The sequence below is a fragment of the Chroicocephalus ridibundus genome, chromosome 2 (assembly GCF_963924245.1).
Source record: "Chroicocephalus ridibundus chromosome 2, bChrRid1.1, whole genome shotgun sequence".
Classification (NCBI taxonomy): Eukaryota; Metazoa; Chordata; class Aves; order Charadriiformes; family Laridae; genus Chroicocephalus; species Chroicocephalus ridibundus.
The window spans coordinates 157,313,412-157,336,105 of NC_086285.1; the positions used below are offsets into that span (position 1 = coordinate 157,313,412).

The 22,694-nt window shown below is 49.3% G+C and overlaps 2 protein-coding genes and 1 long non-coding RNA gene across 3 annotated transcripts in view; 2 read left to right on the forward strand and 1 right to left on the reverse strand.

Moving 5' to 3' along the window:
- NSMCE2 (NSE2 (MMS21) homolog, SMC5-SMC6 complex SUMO ligase) overlaps window positions 1-1,813 on the forward strand; it is a 132,094-nt gene extending 130,281 nt beyond the window's left edge. Inside the window, exon 7 of the mRNA XM_063327528.1 lies at window positions 1,436-1,813. Within this exon, the coding sequence (XP_063183598.1) occupies window positions 1,436-1,595 (160 nt within the window). The 3' untranslated portion in view covers window positions 1,596-1,813. The remainder of the gene's footprint in view (window positions 1-1,435) is intronic.
- A 9,895-nt stretch (window positions 1,814-11,708) lies between these two features.
- Window positions 11,709-17,238, forward strand: TRIB1 (tribbles pseudokinase 1). The gene is given in 4 exon segments (XM_063327530.1): window positions 11,709-11,971; window positions 11,973-12,188; window positions 12,631-12,923; window positions 14,986-17,238. Coding segments are annotated over 4 exon segments (1,080 nt in total). The 5' UTR covers window positions 11,709-11,869; the 3' UTR covers window positions 15,455-17,238.
- Window positions 17,239-18,510: 1,272 nt separating this feature from the next.
- On the reverse strand, window positions 18,511-20,604 carry LOC134510822 (uncharacterized). Its single transcript, XR_010069739.1, has 2 exons — window positions 19,939-20,604; window positions 18,511-19,016 (listed from the first exon to the last, which is right to left on the reverse strand). It is a non-coding gene; the product is annotated as an uncharacterized LOC134510822 (long non-coding RNA).
- Between the last annotated feature and the right edge of the window lie 2,090 nt (window positions 20,605-22,694).

Genomic DNA, 22,694 nt, shown 5'->3' on the forward strand with positions numbered 1-22,694 from the left:
GTGTTCAAGGCCAGGCTGGATGGGGCTTTGAGCAGCCTGGTCTAGTGGGAGGTGTCCCTGCCCATGGCAGGGGGTTGGAACTAGGTGATCTTTAAGGTCCCTTCCAACCCAAACAATTCCATGATTCCATGATTCTATGACCGCGCTCCTGCCGTCAATATTCAGGTGGAAGCAGGTATTTTGAGAGAGCAGAGTTGTGGTTGGGGGGCTCAACTCTATCCTGCCTCTGAAATCAAAGCTGTTGCTCGCTCTGGACTTGTGGAAGCAGCTGTTTCCTCACACGCACTTTCCAGTTCGGATCCCCGGGATCCCGCTGTCACGCCGGGCAGTGCGCTGGCTCAGAGTCAGCTCCTCGGCTGACACACGCACAGCCACCTGCTTTGCGCTGATAGACTCGCCGTACGCTCCTTTAGGCAACTCTTACGTGTCCTGGTTCGCTCACTATTTTCCACTGCCTGGAAGGACCGACTAATGCTTTATGCTTACAGGAAACGTGAGAAGCTTTCTGAGCACTTGTTATTCATTAATCTGCCAAGCTATTGCTCTAATAAGGTGATAAATGGGAAAACTGAGGCACAGAGCAATTAAGTGACTTATCCATGACAAACACAGTAAGCTGTGAACAAATCTGGAGAAAAAGCTATGAGTGCTGAGTGTAAATAAGTTCAGCGCCTCAGACAAAAGTTACTTCTAATAGAGGAAAACTTCAGGAAAAGTGTTATTTCTGACTAGAGGTACCATCTGTGCACATCTGGGCCACTGCCAAAGGAAAATGACCTTTGGTCCTGGAATATCTTTCACCCTGCTGTCTTTATCTGGCTGTTTCAAGTAGTTGTAAGGCATTTTGTATTTGATTATCATTTAGAGGCTGCTAATTTGACCCCATCTCTCCTTTCGGTGCTTTCTCAGTTCATAAAAGGCCAGGTAAATTTTTACACCAACCGGCTAGTTCACTGATTCACCAGCCAGCCTTTGCAAGCCTCATTCTCTTTTATCTGTTTCCCTAGAAATTAATTTCCGTATTTTTATATCAGTGACGATTATATTTCTCCGATGCAGATTAACAAGGTAGTTACCTGCAGTTTGGAGAGGACTGCAAAGAGAGAAAGCAACACAGGAAAATGTCCACGTGATGCTGGTATCGTTACTGATAGAGGCAGCTTGTGTACGTGAAGCGAGAGAGTGATCTACAGGTGAGAGGCTCCGTCTCTCGCTGTGTTCCTGCCTTCCTTCAGCTGTTGATTCCCACCAGTTTAGATAAATGGATTTATTTTTCCCCACAGAGAGCTGGTGAAGAGGAAAAGAGGTAGCGAGGCACTGACAGAGAGAGTGAATCCCAGATAAATACAATAAACCAGCAGATGTTATGTAAGAGCCTATATCTGACAAATACAATTCTTCCGATTTAATGGAGTCTCTCGTTTCTTTTTAACAGATGCCCTAAAATTGGCTGTAGCCATGCTGATGTAAAAGAATCAGATCTTGTGCCAGATGAAGCACTTAAAAGAGCGATTGACAGTCAGAATAAACAAAGCTGGTCAACACTGGAGAAGTCAGCTGGACACGCTGCTGCCACAAAGAAAATTTGTTGTTAGAGGTCTTGTGAGATAAGCTGCTGATTGTAAGTGGGTTGTGTAACTGATTGTTATTTAAAGTGTTTCATTTATAGGCAAAGTTGAAGGTCTCAGCTGTAACTGAAAGCATTTTTTAAACTGCCCAATATGAGGAATTCCAGTTTAACTTGTTTTTTTTAACCTTCCTGAAATTCTAAAAGCTTGCATTCGATAAATAAAACATGTTTTGCAGCATTTACCCTTCCTTGTCAGTGTGCTAATTTTTTCCGCATATTAGAGATGCAGATTCTGCTGGCATGTAAGAGCGAGTGCTTTGCTCAGTATTGCAGATAGTTCTGTTCCTGTCTCCTTAACTGCTGGGAGTACTCGGAGTAGGGCACTCCGGCCAAGGATTTACCCAGGTCATATACCTGCTTGGGAGCACATCCGTGTTTTAACACGAACCTCGGGAAACTTCAATAGAGCTTAATTTGCAGGAAGGGCTGCATATCTGTACCTTGTGTGTGGACACACAAAATTACCACTCACCTTTGAGGATCTTGGCCTCGTTCTCACAATTATTGAGCGCTCTGCCCTAACTTAGGCTTTTCTTTTGAGATTCAGAAGCTTTTATTTCAGGTTTTTTGTGTTTGGAAGTCCCAGAGGGCTCTACCTTAATACTGTAGGTTAGGAGACTACAGTTATTTACAATTTTTTTTCCAATAACTAATTTGTAGATAATACAAATACGTTTTAACCATATGGCTTGAACTGAAAAACAATCTCATTTTGTACAAGCTTCAGATATCTATGCATTTGGGCACAGATCCAAAAGAAGACTTAAACTCTGTGACACTCCGTATTTATTACCTAAATTGACCTGAACACATCTAGCAGATAAGGCACTACATATATGAATTAGAAATAGCCATAGGTAAAAGGAGCTGCCTTGGTGGTCAGATGGCAATTATCTCGTGGCATATGTGAAGCAGAAAATACAGGTTTCTTTGAGCTTTGGGACCCTTAGCGGGTTAGATGGTATTTTCCTAGGTCACTTTCCTGAATTTGCAATCTGTCGTTTTGTGTAAAATGGAGCTAAGGTACCTGAACGCTAAGCTTTTCACTCTGCGTTACTGTTTGCTAACAGCTTTCCTTCCGGAGACCATTATTAACCCCAATTGCATTTAAGAGTGCAAACCACTTCAAACTGAAATTGTTATTTTGCAATTGAAGAATATTAATCTGCCAGCTGATTTCATAGCTGGAAAAGGAAACTGAACCCTTATTATTTGCACTGAGCTTCTGTGTTCAAAACACTTCATGGGAATTAGCTGGGTAATTTTCATAATGTGGTCTAACCCCAAAGGTCCATCTTTTCAAAACTGAGTAGTGATGGTGAGTGCTTCCGTCTGTGGAAGCCTAGCTGGAAGAGCTGAAAGAGACTGGGGGCGGCTGAGCGGTATGTACTTGTCTGTATTTTTATGTGTAAAAATCAGGTCCCTTTTAAGACAGCTCAGGCCTCGAACCTATAGTTTTTGAGATGGGTCACCCATTTTCAGTTAAACAGCACAAGGGAGGATGTTAACTATAGGATTTGTCAAAAAAAAAAAAAAAGAGGGGGGAGGGAGAGAATGTCCTAAACCGTTCAGAGCTTTTTGTTTCATCTTTAAGTTGGTGGTTAAATTTACTCCAGCACCATTTATAAGCAGAACACTTAGAAACTTGGAATAGTTAAACAATCTCTGCAGCTTCTGACAGAGGTGGATTAACCTCGTCCTCATGGATCTAATTCAGTCCCTAGTGGAAATCGGTCTGCCCAGGTTTCAGATGCAAAGTTGTACACGCATTTTACACGGCCGCAGCGTCACACCTCAGATTCACTTCGTGCAGGTGGCTGGACGCTTGAACGTGCCTTCTAATAACACGTAACATTACAAATACTGAATTAGACCCAGATTAATTCCTCCCCGCGAACTGGTGGCAGCAGGTTTGGTTTGCTACGTGTGGTGTTTGTACCAGTATGGCCTTCGATAGCTGCAGTTCCTGATACGGTCATTACCCTCGTGTTCCAGTGAGTAATGCTGTACGGGAGATTGCTGTCTTGGTTACACCTTGTTGTCGTGCGTTACGGAGAGAGGCTTGACCCGCGGCAGTGCTGGTGGCCCCGGTGGCAGCTGCACTCGATCCGTCTCTGTGTTAGGTAATCCACAGGTAATAATGTGAATTCCCTGCTCAGGATGATGCAGCTGGGAGGGAAGAAACAAAACAAAACCAAACAAATCCGAAGCAACGCTTTTCCACGAGAAGAGAACAAATAGTCAAGCGCTCACTTATTGCTAGGCTAAGTGGAAAGGTATTTTTGAATGTTCACCTTCCTGCCTCAAAATACACGATCTCCCTTCCCTCCTTTGCTGGCCCGAGCCAGGCGGCACGGGGGGGCTCAGAGAGCCTGAGCAGCAAGTGCAGGTGCAGCCTTAACTCTCAAATCCTCCGCAGCCTTCAGCTGAAAAAAATGGACTGATTTTTGGCAGCACGTACCTGCTTAGCTTTAGTGACAATCACAGATGAGGTGGAGAGGCACGTGCACTTAAATAGAGGTAGGTTTCTTTCTTTTATCATCAGAGGTACGTCTTTTCAAGTACGGCCACAGCTGTGTTACGCAGAACAAGACCAATACTCGTGCACTTAGGTCAGGATTGCTGACGAGAGTACTTGAGTCCCATCAAAGTCGGTGATGCACCACATGGATTCAACTGCTAGAGAAAACTGCCCGCATTTACTGAAATCCGTGAAGTTCTCCCGAGAATGTTTGGCATTTCTGAATTTAAACTATATAATAACATCTGAGGAATCCTAGTATGATAAGTGCATTTTTTTTCTTTTTCTCTGAACCTGGAATTTGAGCCATCCTGTTGATTTTTCATGGCTGGTTCTCTCTTGTTGTTGGTTCTCGCAGGTAATCTTCCTTCTGAAATGGAAATATCACAGGCTTGGTCACCAGCAGGAATTGCAGCTGGCACTTTACTGGGTGGAAGGACAGAGTAGCCTTGGCAGTGGGGGAAGGCTGCTGTGCCTGTCAAGGGACCTGGTGGAAGTGATAAACCACTACCGATCCATTGGGGTGGCTGTAGTTAGGGGCAGCAATTTGCTTTATCATTTGCAAATTTGGGGTTTGTTACACAGTTGTGACCTCCCTGTTCCCATGTCCCCCATAAACTCCCCTCTGGATAGAAGCAGCTTGAAAGAGTTAAAGAATAAAAGTAAGTGTCTGTGATGAATAAGCTGATCTGTATGATTCACAGAAGTGGAAACTCAACAGCAGTTAAACCTTCAAAGCTTAATCTGTTTTGGCTATAAGATATCATATGTAAACAGGCAACAGGCATATGTTAACAGTTCACAGGGTAATTTGTGTCTCATTGTTTGACGTCAGAAATTTTGCAACAATATTTAAGGAAAGAGACTCAGAGGTGAGCTGTATTTTTTTTTTCTTTCCATAAGGTGTGCTTTTGTACCAATGCAGCAAACCTCGATGTAGCTGATAAGGGTCTGTTGCTGAAACCTGGTGGGAATCTGTCTCTGCCAGAGAACAGAAGTCCCACGTAGTATTTTGAGTGATTAAAGAAACGTCTAATCAAACATTAAAATAAAGAAAAGGCAAGAGAGATCTCTGTGCGACAGCTTTCAGAGGTAGCCCGAGGCAGGAGCCATTAACGCAGCTCTCACTTGAACAGATTCTCCCCGCGAAGCAGAACTCTCCATTTTACAACTAGAGACTCTGAAGTTTTCAAATCAGTGGAGCCATGACGTGTAAAGATAAAACCTAATCGGGCAGGCATCTCATGGAAGATTTAGCACGCTCGTGCTAAAAGGAGCGCGCATTCCTCTGAATCAAGGACATATTCATCATTACTGCTCCGGAGCTGTGATCTTATTCATTCCAGAAGAATCAAAAAGACTAGGCTAAGTCAGTGCTCCCTTGAGAAATACCCGGAGCAAAAGCAGGGGCTGCAGGAAGTGATACCGATGACTCAATGGCCAAGGCCAACACGCTGCCTTATTTTAGACAATGTCCTCTTGGACACACTCATGTTTCCTCATGAGTGGCTGATGACAAAGGTTCTTACCTTACCTGTGGTCACAAGTACCTCATGACGTTTTTCTCCTGAATAGCTCTAGTATTGTGGCCAAAACCAGCTTAAAGTTCACTGTGCAACCGGATTAACTTCCACTGCCATTTCAAGGGAATGTTAATCTCCACCTTCCCTAAAAATCTCCGTGTATTGATCCTGAGGTACCGTGAGGTCCATTAACTGAACACTTCCATAATGGATAGTGCTCTGTTGTACGGTGAAGAAGATGCACCTAGGAAAGGAGTGGAAAATGTTAGAATACCCCAAGGACGGGTCTTCCTTTCTCTTGCTACAGCCAAAGCCTGAAGCTGATGGCTCTTCAGTACGAGTACAGACTAGCCCGGACTGCAGATTCCAAGTCTTCCATAAATAGTGATATATTTTCTGGTTATAAAGTCCTTACTGCTAATACACACTATTTCAAACACACGACGTGATCACTGCAATGCTCAGAGAAGAATCCTGTGTGTGGGTGCCAGTGGATTCTTGGCCGTCAGCCAGTAGCTATAAGAAGTAACAACATTAGATCGATTGTTAAGCAAGTGCAATTCTGGGATGCGTGTGCATCGTCCGGTAGATATCCATGCATGTGCTCAGCCACTCGCTGCATGAGTAATCTCAGCGACTTACGAGGACTGCAGCAACGTACAGAAAACACGACGTGTTTCGTCATTTCAAAATGCCGCAGAAAATGCTGCGGTGGGCTGAGAGGAGAGCCTGCCCCACTCGCTCATTCTGATGTTAGTCCAGACCCGAAGACAGAGCTTGAAAGCACGCACATGAACTGAATTGCATGGGAAGCTTACCAAAGGAAGTGTTTGCTTGTAAACTCAGTATGAATAGGATCTTCTCTGACCGCAAGGGAAATGGAGAGACGCTCATTCACTGTCCGCTTGTGCAATCAACTTCTGAAGTAAAAACAGGATTTGAGGTTTAAAACCTGAACCTTCACACGTCTTTCAAGCAACAGAAGAAGCCTTCATGCTCTTCAGTCCGCAAAGGAACAAAGTCAGGAGGTGCTCCTCATGAGACTCCTTGGGTTTGATAACAACTGGCTTATCATAAGGGAATTATTTAGAGATCCCGGCAACAGAAACCCTCAGAACAGCTTCTGTGCGGGCTTGAGGGGAGACATCTGAACACCATTACATCGCACTTCTTTTGATGTCGCTGTGTGCTCGTCATGTGTTTTATATCTTAACAGTCAATCTGCCGCGGAGTTCCACAGTGTCTAAGGATGGTTGTGGGTTTATCACAGATGCCATTCCTGCCATCAGAAAAACGTACTTTTAAGTTCTTTTATTGCCTGGCCACACAACTACTCTTTGAGCCCTGTCTGTGCAGGGTGATTCTGTACACTAGCAGGTTATGGGCGACCTGCTGGTTTAAAATTGCCAGCTTTCAATCTAGCAGAAGTTTAAGTTTCATTACCTGGCTTGAGATAACTTGTAAAATAAAGATGTTTATTTTTCATCATTTGCCTGATATTTTGATATTAGCCCACGCACGTGTGTGTCACGCCTCTCTCGCCCGATAACTAAAATAATGACTTTTTAATTTCTTCCCATAGAAAGCAGCCAGTTTATTTATAAGTGGCCTAATCTAATAGAGATTTACTCCGGGTATCCCATGAGACATACTATCCAACCTACCAGACCTGTCCCAAGCACTTGGGAAGTGGGGAGATGGTTACACAATTCTCATTGCCGCCGGCTGCTCTAGTTACAAAGATAAAGGGTCAGAGAACTGGAGCAGCGGAGATAATTTTGCGAGCATCTAAGGAAAAGCAGCTGATCAGGTGAGCGCAGGCACTGGCTGAGGGCGAGACAGGGAGATGCTTGAATACCGCCCGGCAAAAATCCCCTTAAATAAAATAACGTGCCAGAAAAAGGGAATGTCGATGCCTGACCACCAGAAATTCTGGATTCTGAGATCTTCATCTAGCAGATGCAATAGTGCTGCTTTTGTCTGTTTGAAAAAAAGCGAAAAAAAAATACATGAGGAGCGACATTCAGCTTGCCACAGCTCTGGCAAATCTGTGCTGGGCAAGACCCTTCTCTCTGCTGGGACATGCCAGATCTGTGATACACAGCCCACAGGATCTCACCTCTGCTCCAGCCCCAGCCGGGACTCCGAGAAGAGAGGAGACAGCAAGCTGTCCTGCTTTCTTATACCAGCCTTTTCTAATGCAGGATCTACTTTTGGCATGGTTTTGTAATATCCTTTGGGATATTCCCAGTCTGAGGACTGGGAGCTCCTCAGACTTCCTTAGCGTTTGGAAGGTGCCTGTTGCACACCGTTGTCCTCTGCCAAGCACAACGACCGCTGATCCGTGCTCCCAAAGGCCATCCCTGCCCCACCTCACTGGTTCCGGGCCCCTGTTGGAGCATCCAAGGCCGGGTGTTTGGTTCCTTGCAGTCTGCTGGCTCACAGCGGTTCGTTTTTCCGAGACTCGGATAGCGAGACTCATCCACAGAGTCAATGTTTTATCCCGAAGCTAGGTCTATAAATGTAATTCTGCACTGATCTGTGCTGCACAATGATTTATCCATCGGGGATGTGTAACACTGCCTTGGCTCATTTGGAAGGCTATTAAGCCGTTCAGACTCAAATTCACCTCAGGCACAGCTGGGAATTGCCACACCAGTATTTATCTCCTGAATGCTAAGCAGATAGCCCCCAAAAAAGCTTTTTGGGGGGGAGAGGGAGATGGAATGATGAAGGCTTTTTCAGGGAAAAGAAAGAAAACCCCCAATGGCTTTTGATTTCAGGAGGAGACTAATGCAGGAGATATGGCTGGATGCTTAAAAGCCTGTGGTGTGACCTACAACGAACAAGAGACCGCCATAGCAAGTGCGGGAGCCCCATATTCTGCAAAAATCTTCCAGCGCTGAAATGCTGCAACACTTCTGTTCTTCACAAACCTCTTCCTTGAATTCCTCCTGTTTCTGCACTGCTTCATAACCAAACAAGCTTGCACGCGAGCACTGGTGAAGATGGGTAAGGAGGACCTTCAGGTGCCCCTGAGAAGCACCATGCTGTGCATCAGATGCCATCCTTGGTATCCCCCCCCGGCTTTTTTTTTTTTTTTTTTGCATTTTGGGGATCAGTCAAAATCAGAAAAAAAGAGAAAACCCGAAGTGGGAAACCCTTGTCTGCTCTGCGTGTTGGAATGAGTCTGGTGGGGATGGAGAGGAGTCTGGATGTGGACCTTTCTTCGTGATCCATACCCAAACCGGAAGACTGAGAAGGTAGTCAGGTAGGCTAAGGTAGCGAGCATTATTAATTTTTTGGTTAATAATTGCTACTATATATTTATTCATGACATGAATGCTTTCAGTACCTGAAAGCATGCCAGGCATTTTAAAGAAGCAATGAAGGTTTCCTGCTGTGAAGAAATGCCCACGTTTTGTGAAGACCTGACACCTGGGAGGTTTAAGCTTGGGTTCGTCTCAGCCACACGTAGACAACTGAAGTTTGGTCTATACAGTCAGTGGGGAGAGGGCGCCCGCCAGCACTTCTGGGACGAACTGCCGTGGCGTTACCTTTGTCCTGGTCTTTGGGGACTGCACGCCCAGTTTCTGTGCTCGTTAGCAGGGACACCCCCACAGAGCGGGAAATCTGGGGAACCCCTGTGAGAAGAGGCTGCCCAGACCCCAGGAGCCCGTGGCAGCGCTGGGGGGTGCAATGCTGCGTGTACCTCTGTGCTCTGCTCTCCTCTCACACACCAGATGGGTTTTGGGGGGGTACAGGGTGATGAGAGGGGGCTTCTTGCCCTTCTTAAGGACCAGTGGGTGCCATCCCCCGTTTGGCTGCCAGTAGCCTGACCCAAGCACCTGTGCTGGTCCTGGTGGCATGGGGCCAGCGTGAGGTGACCAGCTGCGGACTCGAAGAGGCTTTAAATGGGTGGGAAGCCGGGAAGGTGGAGGACGCGGCTTCCAACAACGTGCGCAAAAGGATCTTCAGTAGGGCCCTACTCCTCAGCGGGGACGGTGAGGTGGGAGAGGGGGATCTTTGGGAGGGTGAGGACCAAAGGGCCGTACTTACCCCAGGTGCACTCTCAGCCTGGGAGAGCTTCAGGGGATGCCGTTATACACCAGCGATGCCCATGAGTACGCTTAGGTGGGTCCATTACTAATTTGATGATATGTCTGCACCCTTCCCCTGTCCCCAGAAATCACTTGGGGATTTTGGGGCCACCCCCCCCACCTCGCGCTATCTCAGAGGTAGGAAGCAGCCCACACGTGCGGAATTCGTCCACGTTCAGCTGGCAGCGGCATTCCAGTCATAAAACTTCCAGGAAGGGAAAAGTAAAACAAAAGTCTGAGGGATACTCCCGCGTGTTTCACCTATGAGAGGAATGCAATAACATAGCGTGCTTTCAGAGCTGCGGTGAATCGCTCAGAAACAATCTGCAGGCATTAAGGGAATTGTATTTCTGGGAAAAGAAAAAAAAAAAAAAAAGGAAAAGGAAAATGCAGGCCGTGGGATATCCCTTTATGGCATATGCATTTTATGTTTAAATGCATTAATGGGACTGCTATGCTATGAGTCATCCCGCACAAGAGTTTCATGTGTTTCTTAAAATACACTGGAAGGAGCCGAAGGCACGCGGGGGTTTGCGGGCAGTTATCTGGCAGGAATCTGAGCAATACCTGCACGCGTGGCACCGCGGGCGCCACCGCTGGGGGGGCCCGTCCCACCCCCTCTCCGGTGCTTACACGGACCAGGGCTGGGGAAACGGGGGTGGGATAGAAACCGACCCTACGGAATAACGAAACGCAGGCTCCCTGCGTTATTAGGGAAGCCTCAGCACTGAATTACAGAAAATTTGCATATATGTAAACAGAAAAGCTGGAGAGTTTCCTTCTGAAGCGCTCTTGTCAAAACTACAGCTGTCTGCGATTTTTATTTTTTTTTTTTTTTCCCCAGGGATGATCTGTTGTCTGGTTTTCTCTCATTTTTCTTTCGTTTACTAACAGTGCTGGCTGCAAATCTATTTACTCTTCGCTTAAGCCCACACTTTCTGTGGCTGGTGGTGGCTGCTGAGCTCAACTCTCTGCTCCTCACGGGTCCCTTCAGCTGCTCTCGGCGCTGTTCCTTTTTCGGAGAGCAGCAAGTTTTAACACGGGAAAACACCCAGTGCAAAGTATTTCTCATGGTGCACACTAAGTCCACGCGAACGGTGGTAAAAACGCAACAGCTTCATGATGCAAACCTTGGGATGGATGACGGTTAATCAGCCATTGGTGAAAAGCAAGAATTGGGGCTGGGGAGAAGCTGGGGGTAACGTAGAAAGGAGAAACTCTTGGGAAGGGTGCCGGGCTCGCTTTCTCTCCACAATTAGCCCGGCTTCACTTTTTTGTTTGTTTTTTTTACGCATCGCACCGGGCGATGCTGTCTCGAAAGCGCTGCGGCGGCATTCTGAAATTTCTGGCAGCGTTTTCCCAGCTGCCATTCCCGGGGCTGCCTTTGCGAGAAGAAACGCTCATCCTTAGCATTAAAAAAAAAAAAAACAAACAAAAAAACCCCAAACCAAAACAAAACCAAAAAAAAGCCCGAAAAAGCTTAACTTTGCTCCCTGCCTCTATCTTTTGTGCTTCCAAGGGGAGGCTTTTGGAGGGGTTTTGCCACCGCGCTGGGCTTGCGGGAACCCCAAAAGTGACACACACACACACACACACACACTCCAAGCCCTGCCATCCTCAGCAGGCTGAGTCGGACGTGAGATGACATTGCTGGAGGACCACAAAGCGGGGGGTCCCCGCCGCGTCCCCCGGTCCCAGCGGGACACGCAGCCAGGCGGGGCGGCGGGGTCCCCCGCCGCCCCGCCTGGCTGCGTGTCCCGCTGGGACCGGGGGACGCTGAGCTCAACGGGAGGAGCGAAACAGGCGTGTCCGAGCATCCCTCCTCCCATTTCCCCGTGCGTCAGGGCGAGGAGGAGGAGGAGACTCGCTTCTTTTTTTTTTTTTTTTTAATTTTTTTTTTTTCTTTAGGGGGGAAAAAAAAAAAAAAAAAAAAAACCAACCCTCCAACTACTTTAACGCCGAGCCGGCAGCAGATGGTGGAAACGGCCCGAGAAGGTGCCGGCGGGGAGGAGGAGGAGAAGAAAGAAGAAGAAGAAGAAGAAGGGATGCGCCAAACCTCCGCCGCCCGCCTCTAGCTCCGCGCCCGCTCCCCTCCATGAGCCGCCCCGCGTCCCTCCTGCCGGCCGCCCGCTGCCGCAGCAGCGCTCCGGCCAAACGCCTCCAACCTCTCCTCCACGACGGGACCCCCGAAGAAACGCACCCCCCCCCCCGCCGCCAAATCCCCCCGCCTGGCCGATTGCGGACCCCCCGATTGCCTCAGCGCTCCCGGTTCGCCTTGTCCCCCGGCTTCTCCCGCCGGCGGGGGGGCGGCGGGTCCCAGCCTCATCGCGTCCTACCTGCTGCTGCCGCTGGCCGAGCGGGAGCAGGTGTCCAGGGCGCTGAGCGTCAGCTCCGGGCGGGAGCTGCGCTGCAAGGTGAGCGCGGAGCTCCGCGGGTGCGGATGGGGAGGGAGGGAGGGAGGGAAGGAGACGGGTTTGGTGGGGTCTGGGGGGGTGTCGTCCCGGCGTTTCCCAGCGCCCCGTAACCCCTCGACCCGGGGAGAAGCCTCGTAAAACATCCTGCCGGTTAGAAACGCCCGGCCGAAGCGAGCTGTAACTCCGGGTTGTCTCGGAGTACCTTCCCCAAAGGGCTTTGGGGATCACGGTTTCTTTTATTTTTCCCCCGCTCCGACCCTTCCTCCTTTCAATATTCAATATTAAACGAACAGGAAGGGTCTCGATACCCGCTTTGAGCGTTGCTCCTGCCGAGCCCTGGCTCCCCTCCAGCTCCCTCGTCATTGTTTGGGGAGAGTCGCTACGCGAGTGGCTGCTTTCAACGCCCTTGAGAACGAATTTTGGGTTAATTTCCTCTTTACAGGTGTTCCCCCTCAAACACTACCAGGACAAGATCCGGCCTTACATTCAGCTGCCGTCGCACAGAAACATCACTGGGGTCGTCGAAGTCATCCTCGGGGACACCAAGGCCTATGTGTTCTTTGAAAAGGACTTTGGGGACATGCACTCCTACGTGAGGAGCTGCAAGAGGCTGAGGGAAGAGGAGGCTGCCCGCCTGTTCAAGCAGATCGTCTCGGCTGTAGCTCACTGCCACCAGTCGGCCATCGTACTTGGTGACCTCAAGCTCAGGAAATTTGTCTTCTCTAATGAAGAAAGGTAAGTGGTTGTCACCAGCCAGCCCTGGGGTGAGTGGAGAGGGAGGAATGGCGCCACATCCAGAGACGCAAAAAGCGTCCCAGGGAGTGGAAACGGCCATGTCAGCCGGTCATCGCCTGCGAGCCGTCCGAGTAGGTCCCCGTCACGGGTGTGTAGTAGGTCACGGATCTAACGCACTTACTCTTCGTTAGAGCTCGTCTGATGAAAGGGAGGAAGCTCTCCGGGAGCTTCCTCTCATTCAGCAGAAGTTCAGTGAAACCCGCTGGTAGACAAAGGGACGATAGTTCGGATGCTCATTAGCGCCAGAAGATGTCATGTGTGCCACTCGGTCAGTGGGAAATGAACACAGGGCAGAGCCGAGGAGAGGGGGGAGGCTGAGGATGGGGAGGGGGACCGGCCGGGCAGGGGGAGCAGGAGGTGCGAGGAGATGGAGCTCAGGTCCCTCCTGGCACCCGGGAATACTGCCCCGTGGCCGAGCCGCGGCGCTCGGGAAGGGTCTCCTCGCTGAAATCCCCTGCTGATCAGGGTTACGCTGCTGACGACAGACCGGCTGCGTCCTTCGAGGCTGTTATCCACCCTCCACTGCCGGTGGTGGTGCTGCTTTCCGTGCCCCCCATGCCCCCTGTGTCCGTGGATGTGGGCACGCACAGGAGGGAAGGTGGGACACGGTTAAATAGTGCTTTGGGAACCCTGCACTGGAGAAAAGCACTGTGGTAAAACTTAGCCTAAAGCCTCGGTTTATAGAGAGGAGATCCAGAATCTAGTTGTTAAATTTAGATTAGGGAAATAATTCTGTATTTCCCTGGAGTGTTTGCTGCTCTTCTAGTGCCTCATCGCATGTGGCAGAGCCAGAAATACATTTTTAATCAGCAAAACTGACTCTGACTAGGTGCTTATGCTGTGGAAAGCTACAAAAAATAAGTAGAAGCTGTAATGGAGCTGTGCTTAATCTGATGAAACTGGAGGTGATATTACTGAAGCAGAAGGAAACGCGTTTTCTGGGCTAACGCTTCTTCAGGATACCATTTATAAACGTGATAAGAGCATTAACCAGCACTGCCCCTCTTAGACAGAAACAGCCGTATGTTGACAGGCAAAGAAAGTAATTCCTTTGAAGGAAACTATTGCAGCTTTTCCCGCCCATGAGAAGACGAAACCTTTGTTGAAATGTTACATTGCGCACAGCCTCGCGGGTTTGGAAATAGCGCGTTGCAGAGGCGAGTGTCATGTGCATCCCATTTGGCAAGAAGAGGGTTAAGCAATGGCGGGCTGGGGCTCCCCGGCACAGGTGCAGTTTCAGGGCTCCCGCAGCCAATCCCGGCCCCACGGTTCGCGTTGAGTCATATTTTCCGTTTGCAGAACCGATGGGTATTTGGCGAGGTCAGGCTGAGGACAGGCTGCAGCCAAGGCATCGACACCCCCGGCAGCGCCAAGCCCTCCCCGGCCCGGCCCGTGGCTTCCTCGCTGACGCAAAACTCGCCTTTTCACCCCCAAAACGGGTTGCGGGGCGGGGGGGGACACCCACCTCCGCTTGGGAGGGGGGTGGGGGGTACCCTCCAGAAAGGCAAAAAAAGGATAAGAATGAAAAAATAAAACACAAAACTCGGGAGAGCCGGTGATTCCTGCGGGAGGGAGCCGGACTTTGCCGTTTGCAAAATCACGCAGCCGGACGCTGTTTGCTCAAAGCCCGATGCGCAGACCGCGGCGTGCAGGGCGCTCTGCGGCCCCGTAACCCCCCCGCCCCGCTGCGGTGCAGCCTGCGGAGACAGGGGGTGACCTGCCGGCGTTTCTCGAGAGCCCTCTGTGTGGTTCAAATCCACGGTCAATAAAAGAAGCAGGTGTCGCTGGGCGCCCGCCCGACGCACAGAGCTGCGCTTCCCTTACGCGGGTCCAGGAGCCCAGGCGGCTTCTCTGCTGCCAATTAAAAAGCGTTTCCTCTCCTTTTCTTTGCGCCGGTGCGAGAAGGGGAGCGGGGACTGGCATGGCGGGGGGGCTCGCCGTGCTCGCTTGGTCCCGGGTGTTGCTGTTTCTGACCTGCGCCTTCCTCTCCTGCCCTCCCCAGGACTCAGCTGCGGCTGGAGAGCCTGGAAGACACGCACATCATCAAAGGCGAAGACGATGCGCTCTCAGACAAGCACGGCTGCCCGGCGTACGTCAGCCCCGAGATCCTAAACACGACGGGGACTTACTCTGGAAAATCGGCCGACGTGTGGAGTTTGGGAGTGATGCTCTATACCTTGCTGGTGGGACGCTATCCCTTCCATGACTCGGACCCTAGCACTCTGTTTTCCAAAATCCGACGTGGACAGTTCTGTATTCCTGACCACGTCTCCCCCAAAGCCCGATGCCTCATCCGCAGCCTCCTGCGGCGGGAGCCCTCTGAAAGACTCACTGCTCCGGAGATCTTACTTCACCCTTGGTTCGAGGCGGTCTTGGAGACTGGATATACAGACCAGGAGTCGGGAACTTCGGATCAAATTGTTCCAGAATACCACGGAGACAGTGACGATATTAGTTCCTTCTTCTGCTAACCCCGAAATCTCAAGAACCTCGGTGGTTGTCACCTCCGGCATCTTCATAGGGTTTCATTTTTCCACGTTTGCAAACTCAACAGCATCTTAAAGTGCCAGTATGGTCAGAAAAGTGACCTTGTTTAAAATAAACGCCAACCCCGTAGATCTCCGCTCTCTGAGCATACTCAGAGTTTCATCCTCTTGCTCGGCCGGTTGGTCCATCCCGCAGGCCCTGGAGGACCCCCGCAGCTTTGCGAGGGCCGCCTGGCTTTTCTCCTGCCTCCCGCATCCTCCACTGGAGTAACTGGCCGCATCTTGGCTCCAGAGTCTTACGGCTGATGAGGTGCGAGACAGAAAGGCAGCCCCGTTTGCTTTCCCACGGGGGCTACGGGGCTGCAGAGCCCCTGGCCGCGATGCTTTGGAGTTCGGGGGCACGAAGCGCGCCTCTAACTGAGCAAATCTGACAGAAATGGGTCAAAAGGGGAATCGACTCGGCGTGCCCCGCCGGCCGGCTTGCAAAGTAGCTTTCTGACTGGAAGCGCACTTTCATGAGGGACGGAGGTCTTCGCCCGCCTGCTCGCCGCCGCTCCTCCAGCTGGTCTTGCTTTCAGAGCCACGAAGCTCCTCCATCCACCCACAAGACAAATCCCTGCCGTGGCTCTTTCCGAAGCAGAAACCGGTGGATCTCCCAGCTGGATCCCCTCCGATTCCATTCGCTGACCGGGAAAGCATTTTAAATAGACTTAAGCCTCGCGTTACCATGGTGTAGCCTATATAACTTTATGCCCTCAGCGAGCTTGTCAAGTAGCAGGTCTCGTTAGCTCCGAGTGCCAAAACATATCCGTTTACCAAACCGTAACACTATCGGCTGGGGCGCCTTCTCTTGGAAAACAAAAAGGGGTATCTTGTACAGTACATGTAAACACGGTCGTGTTTTCCTACAGGCTCAACTCTTTAAAAACATCACATCCCCTCTCCTCTTTCCCCCCCCTGCACCCCCCCAGAAAGTTAGTCTTAAGAGTAAAATCTCCATACGCCCTTAGTTGATTATTCAGGTATGTTGTTTGCCTCTGGCTGTAGGGTTTTCCCCCCCCCCCCTTAAATTTTTTTTTTTTTTTTGCATGATTATTCATAGTCTTTCCAACGTGCGTGGATAATGAATATATCTAAATCATTAGCTTCCTGGGTTGGGGGTAAGTAAAGCTTAGTCCTGCCTAAAATTCCTGCTTCGTTTCACACTTGTGTCCAGTGGCTTATGCAAAGAGATGCCCGTTCGCCTTGGGCGAGAGCGCGGCTTCCGGAATGGCCGTGAGGCGGGTAACGCATGTCCCCAACACGGCGCAGCTCGAGTGAAGTCATTTTGAGGGTTCACCCCCCCGGCAAGCTGCAGTCCCACCACCCGTTGCGAGAATACCATGTATACCTCATGGACTGTGTACTTTGTACATACCTGACTGTTTGGGGTTTCGTTTTCTCGTTTTGTTGTACTTTGTTTGTCCTAATAAGAGGTGTCGAAGAGCAATTTAATGTGAATTATTGTTGGCAATACTAACTTGACAGAATCATGAGCATTAAGAGCAGGGCGCTACAGCTCTCCGTTGCACTAAACCTCTCATGATTGCTTGACATTTGTATCTGTGATACAGTTTAACCCCTCTATGAAAAACAGTACATTTGTATATATTGGTAGAAAACTCTGCCAGAAAAGCTAAAAACACTATGTCCCACTTGTAAATATGTACATGTATGTGGAAACCTGGACGATAAAGTCTGACTTGTAGAAAGTTTTAATAAACTTGGTTTCATAATGTTTGTCCCCATTTCTTGCGGTGTCTCGAGGGGAGGGCAGCGTGGGCATGTTTGGTTTCATCTGAAAAAATGGGGCTTGGCCTCAAAGAGGCTCAGCTCCTCTACGGTCCCCGTACGTGCCCCGTCGTGACTGAGCTGCCGGGGTCTGCGCCCCCCCGACTCCCCCAGCTCTGCCCAGGGAATCCCCATGGAGATGAGTGGGGGTGCGGGATGGCTCCTGCCTCTGGGGGACGTGGAAAGGGCTGTATGAAACGAGGGATCCTCTTCGTCTGATAAACAAGGGGGAGAGGAGTTACAGCTCTGTCCCCGAACTTTAGAAACCCTGTTGCCTTTCGGCACAGGCATCTGTTTCCATCTGCGCCCCGCCAGCAGAAGATGGGGTGGCACCGCAAGGCTGTCACCCTGCACCTGCGTGTGCGGTGACGTGATGCTCGAGCCAGTGGAAAATCACATCTCCGGTGTCTCGAGGTGAGCAGGCAGGAGCAGAGGCAGTGGTCGAGAGCACCAGCTTTAACGGGGAGCTGGAGCCAGGGGGCCGGGGCTTGGCCCCGCTGCCGGGAGGCAGCGCAGAGCCCACCCGTTAAAACAGCCCACCCGTGCTGCCGTTAAAAACGAAGGGGAAGCTGATTAGAGCTGCTTGTCTTTGTGGAGCAGAGAGGGCAGTATAAATAGCAGCAGTATCAAGGTTAGAGAATGCGCTTCCCTGAAAGAGATCAAGCCACCCTTGTAATCCACCCGGAGCGGTGAGATCATCGCTCGCAAGCAGAGAGGAGGAGGAAGAGAGTCTTGATTTTTATTTATACTTTGCCTCATGTTTAACTTTGTCCTTTTGCTTGAAATCTGTTCACTGGAGCAACTGCTTCCAGGCAGCTCTTTGAGCAGGAGCAACTTTGAGATCGGCTCTGCTTTGAGAAGCGGGGGGGTGGAAAGGGAAAAGGAGGGAACACGAACCCGGTCAATGACAAAGCAAAGTGCCCGGACTTTAATGAGGCACCTTGACTCCCACTCTGAGAAACCAGCAATCTGTGCAGTAAGCATATTTTCTTAGCACTTGCTGAGCGAATGTCAGACACCAAAATATCTCAAGTTACTTTACTGATGTTATTCTTGCAAGACTTTTAAAAATACATGCGCCTGGCTGATTAAATTAGCCCCTGCCCCACCACGCTCTCAGGCTTGGACAGGAGCCCTGGTGCATCCTTTTAAAACAACTGCAGGAGGTTCACGTTTTGATGAAACCTTGAAAACTTTCAAAACACTTCTTCTTCTTTTTTTTTTTTTTTTTTCCCCCCCTGCAATTAAGTCACCCTTAGTAGGTGAATGCGTAGGTCATCCCATGACTTTATTTCACATGAGCTACACTGTAGAGCAATTAAAATAAACGCCAAATTGTAGTAACATCTGCAAACAGCCTCTGTGTTGCTTTAGGGATTATAATGCAACATCCGTTTGTACAGCAGAATAAATTGCTATTGCTTCGTAACCCCATCGTTTGTATTATTGTATACAAAGTTTCAGAGCATGTTGAAAGAACCAGCGTATTAAGTGATTAAACTTTGATGGTGGGTGTGAGAACTTTGATTTATGCAATGCGTACATTTCTTTTTGAGAGAGTCATAATTCGTCTATTTTTAAATGGACCTTTTTGGATGAGGACTGTCCGGATCTCTCGTGTTTTTCTCAGAGCTGGTCAACCGTCTTCATCTTGAAGTTGCAAGATATTGCTGGCCTCCCTCAAAAGCGCTGGGAGTCTTCAGTCCTCCTCCGTTTGCTGCGGAAAACACCAGAAAGGCTGGGTTTTTTCACAACATCCTGGGCTCCGTCCTAAACCGGCATCAAACCACCTCCCAGTCAGGATAGATCTTACATCCTCAGTGTACATTTTTATCGACTTTTGATACTTCGGCTGCATTTTGGGCATCGGTTCAATAATTTTCTTTTCAAGTAGCACAGCAGAATTTATAAACCGGCTTCCTCTTAAAGTGCCAGGTAAAAGAGCCAGCTCAGCAAGCTCAGGTTTAAGGTCAGCATCTCTTTGCCAAGCAGGTGATACTGCTGAGGTTATTTGCAGTTAATTAGGAAGGATTGGGAGAAGTTCAGTTCTACCCATGCTAAAAAGTGCCCTGACTTTAGGAGAACACCTTTGGGTCAGTCAAAGGCACTTCTGCACCCAGGTATTATTTAGGAAAGAAAAGGGGGGGAAGAGCAATTTTGCATGGAGATGCACCCGACAGAGATTGATTGCACTTGGCTGGATCACAAACCCGGTGCGAAGCTCTTCTCCAGCTCTGCTTTAACGCACCGAGGGTGGGCCTGAGGGATCACTTGAAAAACCCATTTTATCCAATCAGTTCTGAGTGCATTCTGTCAAGCAAATCGCTTTATCTCTTTATACAAAAGCAGGGTTTTTTCCCCCACTTTTTTCATGCTGTTGCATTCTGTCAGGGGAAAAAAAAAAAAACAAACAACCCAACATTTAGCATTATGGCACCGCACGGATTTAGCAGCACAAAGAAATATCCTACGCAAATGCTTCTTACAAATATGATGTTTTCCTAGCGAGCACTGAGAAGAATAGCTTGACATGTAACCACGGTCTGAATTAATCCCTTGCAAAAAATGGCTTTGTTAAATGCAACCTCTCTCAGAACTATTGTTGGTAAAAGTACCGTGAAATTTGCAACAGTTCTTACCACGATTCCTCCATAACTTGCAAAATCCTGTTCTCCAAGTGAAATCCAGAGTTCAGATTTCAGCCAGGATCAATTTTCATTGCAGCAAAACGACAAATCCTTCAGGATATGAGTTCACAGCAGGAACTTTTATTTATTTATTTTTTTTTTAAATTTTTTTATGAAGCCAGCTATTTAGAAAATGCCTTAAAGAAAACTCATTAGTTTTCATTGCCCTGCATGTATTTATTTACAGTATTTAACCAGCTAAACAAGCTAAAGCGCAGCACTTCATTTCCTAATTTGGCTTTGAAGCCGGAGCAGCAGAAGTATCAATTACATTCTGTCAAATGCAAACATTAACATAACTGTATGAAGCAATCATGTTTCTAACAACGGCAAGCGCTGCCCAGAGGACCAAAAATAAATAAAATTCATAGAGCAAGAGGTAACGCTTTTCTTTACGGCGGGATTAGGGCTGGCGAGCGTCAGGGCTCTTTCCTCTCCGGGGACGTTTGTCTCGCGGGGCTGCGGGGGCAGCCGGGGCGCTGAAACCCAGGTGATTAATTAATGAGGCACTTGCTCACGGCGGGCACGGCCTCGTCGCAGCGGGCGTGGATTTCTGCATGCAGCTCCCACTGTTATTAATGGTTAATTAATGTGCAATTTGCAGAAAGAGATGAAACCGGGGACCTCGGCGAGCGCGTTGCGAGCGCGCAAGGGCGGCTTATCGCTCGAAGAAATACCAGGGTGACACGAAGGGTGGGTGACACAAAATAAGCGCGGCGTGAATCAGCTGCCCCGTGTTTATCACACGGGCTGCTGTGGGAAAGCATTCACCTCCACCGACTGCCGTCTCCTGCCAACAACAAAAGTCGAGTTTGATAAATTATTAGTGGAGATGTTCTCAGTGGCTTTGCTTAGATTTTACTCCTCTTGCGCAAATTGCAGATTAGGAAAGGATTAAGTAACAACAGTGTGGCTAAAGTATTACACATCGCGCTGGCCATTAGCCAAAGAATGTAGCATGCAAAAGCTGACATTGCCTAAGAAATCAAATATAGCTCCGGTCACCACAGAAAATGACTCTTCCCCACCACCTGAGGTAGTTGCTCAGTTTCTCCTATGTCACCCAACGTCTTGCACCAGCAAATTGTTCATTGCAGGGTGGCTTTTTTCCCTTTTCCTTTTTCTTTTTTTTTTTCCCCCTTTTTTTAACTTCCAGGTAGTGACAAAGCCATAAACACTTAGATGAATCACAGAAACCATAAATGTAATTGAGTGTAAAGCCATTGTTGGGCCTTGTGATAACATCCCCGTCAAGTCTCCACTTGTCAGATTTCCAGTCTCGCTGAGGTTCAAATGCTGCGAGTTTTCTTTGCCGTGCTAGCAACCGGGGGCAAAGTATCGACATAATTTGGGGCAAAAGGCTGCATGAGATTCTCATGCCTGCTGACAATGACTTTGCAGATGGGCAGCGGGATGCCTGGTGTGAGTAAGCGTTTCCCCTGGTGAGTAAAGGCGGCAGAGTAAGGCTCACAAAGCTCACCGGCTGCCTTCGTTGCAAAACAGGGGGCAACCGGCCCTCAAACCCCAGGCACAGGGTAAAACCCACCCCGGTGCTTGTGAGAAATTGTTGGCTGACAAGGATGGTGGTGAACCCTGCTCCTCCCCACCCTCGTGCCTGTGCCTGAGCTGCCTGGATCGGGGGGAAGGCAGGATGCTGTTGAGCTAACAGGTCCACCTGGCCCCAGGAGAAGCACCAGCAGATGCCTACAGATGTGTATGGGAGCAGTGCAGGTGCCTGTCAGGCTGCCCCTGCGATGTCCCCCCTGCAGCACAGGGACACAGCACCTAAAGGGGGCCTACAGGAAGGATGGGGAGGGACTCCTTGTCAGGGAGTGGAGCAATAGGATGAGTAACAGTTTTAAATTGAAAGAGGGGAGATTTAGATTAGATATTAGGAAGAAATTCTTTACTGTGAGGGTGGTGAGACACTGGAACAGGTTGCCCAGAGAAGCTGTGGATGCCCCATCCCTGGAGGTGTTCAAGGCCAGGCTGGATGGGGCTTTGAGCAGCCTGGTCTAGTGGGAGGTGTCCCTGCCCATGGCAGGGGGTTGGAACGAGATGATCTTTAAGGTCCCTTCCAACCCAAACTATTCCATTTGTCACCATCCCTGAATGTGTTTAAGACTCGTTTAGATGTGGTGTTAAGGGATATGGTGTAAGGGAGAACTTTGTAGAGTGGAGTTGATGGTTGGACTTGATCCCAAGGGTCTTTTCCAACCTAAATGATTCTATGATTCTATGATTCCATGATTCTGTGACTCCGTGGGCCACTGATGCCCACCTTGGTGTTTAACCAAGGACCTTCCTATGGAAATGTTGCTTGTCTGCCTTTGACACCCTACGTGTACTTTGGGGTCTCGGAGTCCTGTGGCACTGAATTCTGGAGCAGAGCTTGGCCCTGCTCGGTTAAATTACGTCGCTTGGAAAGCGGATATGCTCCAAAACACAAGGAGAAGACTGGAACCACTGAAGAGGACTGACTGGCTCAGTTTTGGAGGGACTTTGTGCTGCCCTTGCTCCCTGCAGGGACCACGGGCAACGCAGAGCGGCCGCGCTCTCTGCAGGGCAGCAGCCTTTGGAGGCAGCCGCGGCACCAAGGGCGATGGGGACGGGAGCCCAGGGAACAGAAAGGCTTAATCAGCGAACTCATGGGATTCTTTTTTATCATGAGTCTTGTGATCCTTAATATGTAAGAGCCCGGTCCACTG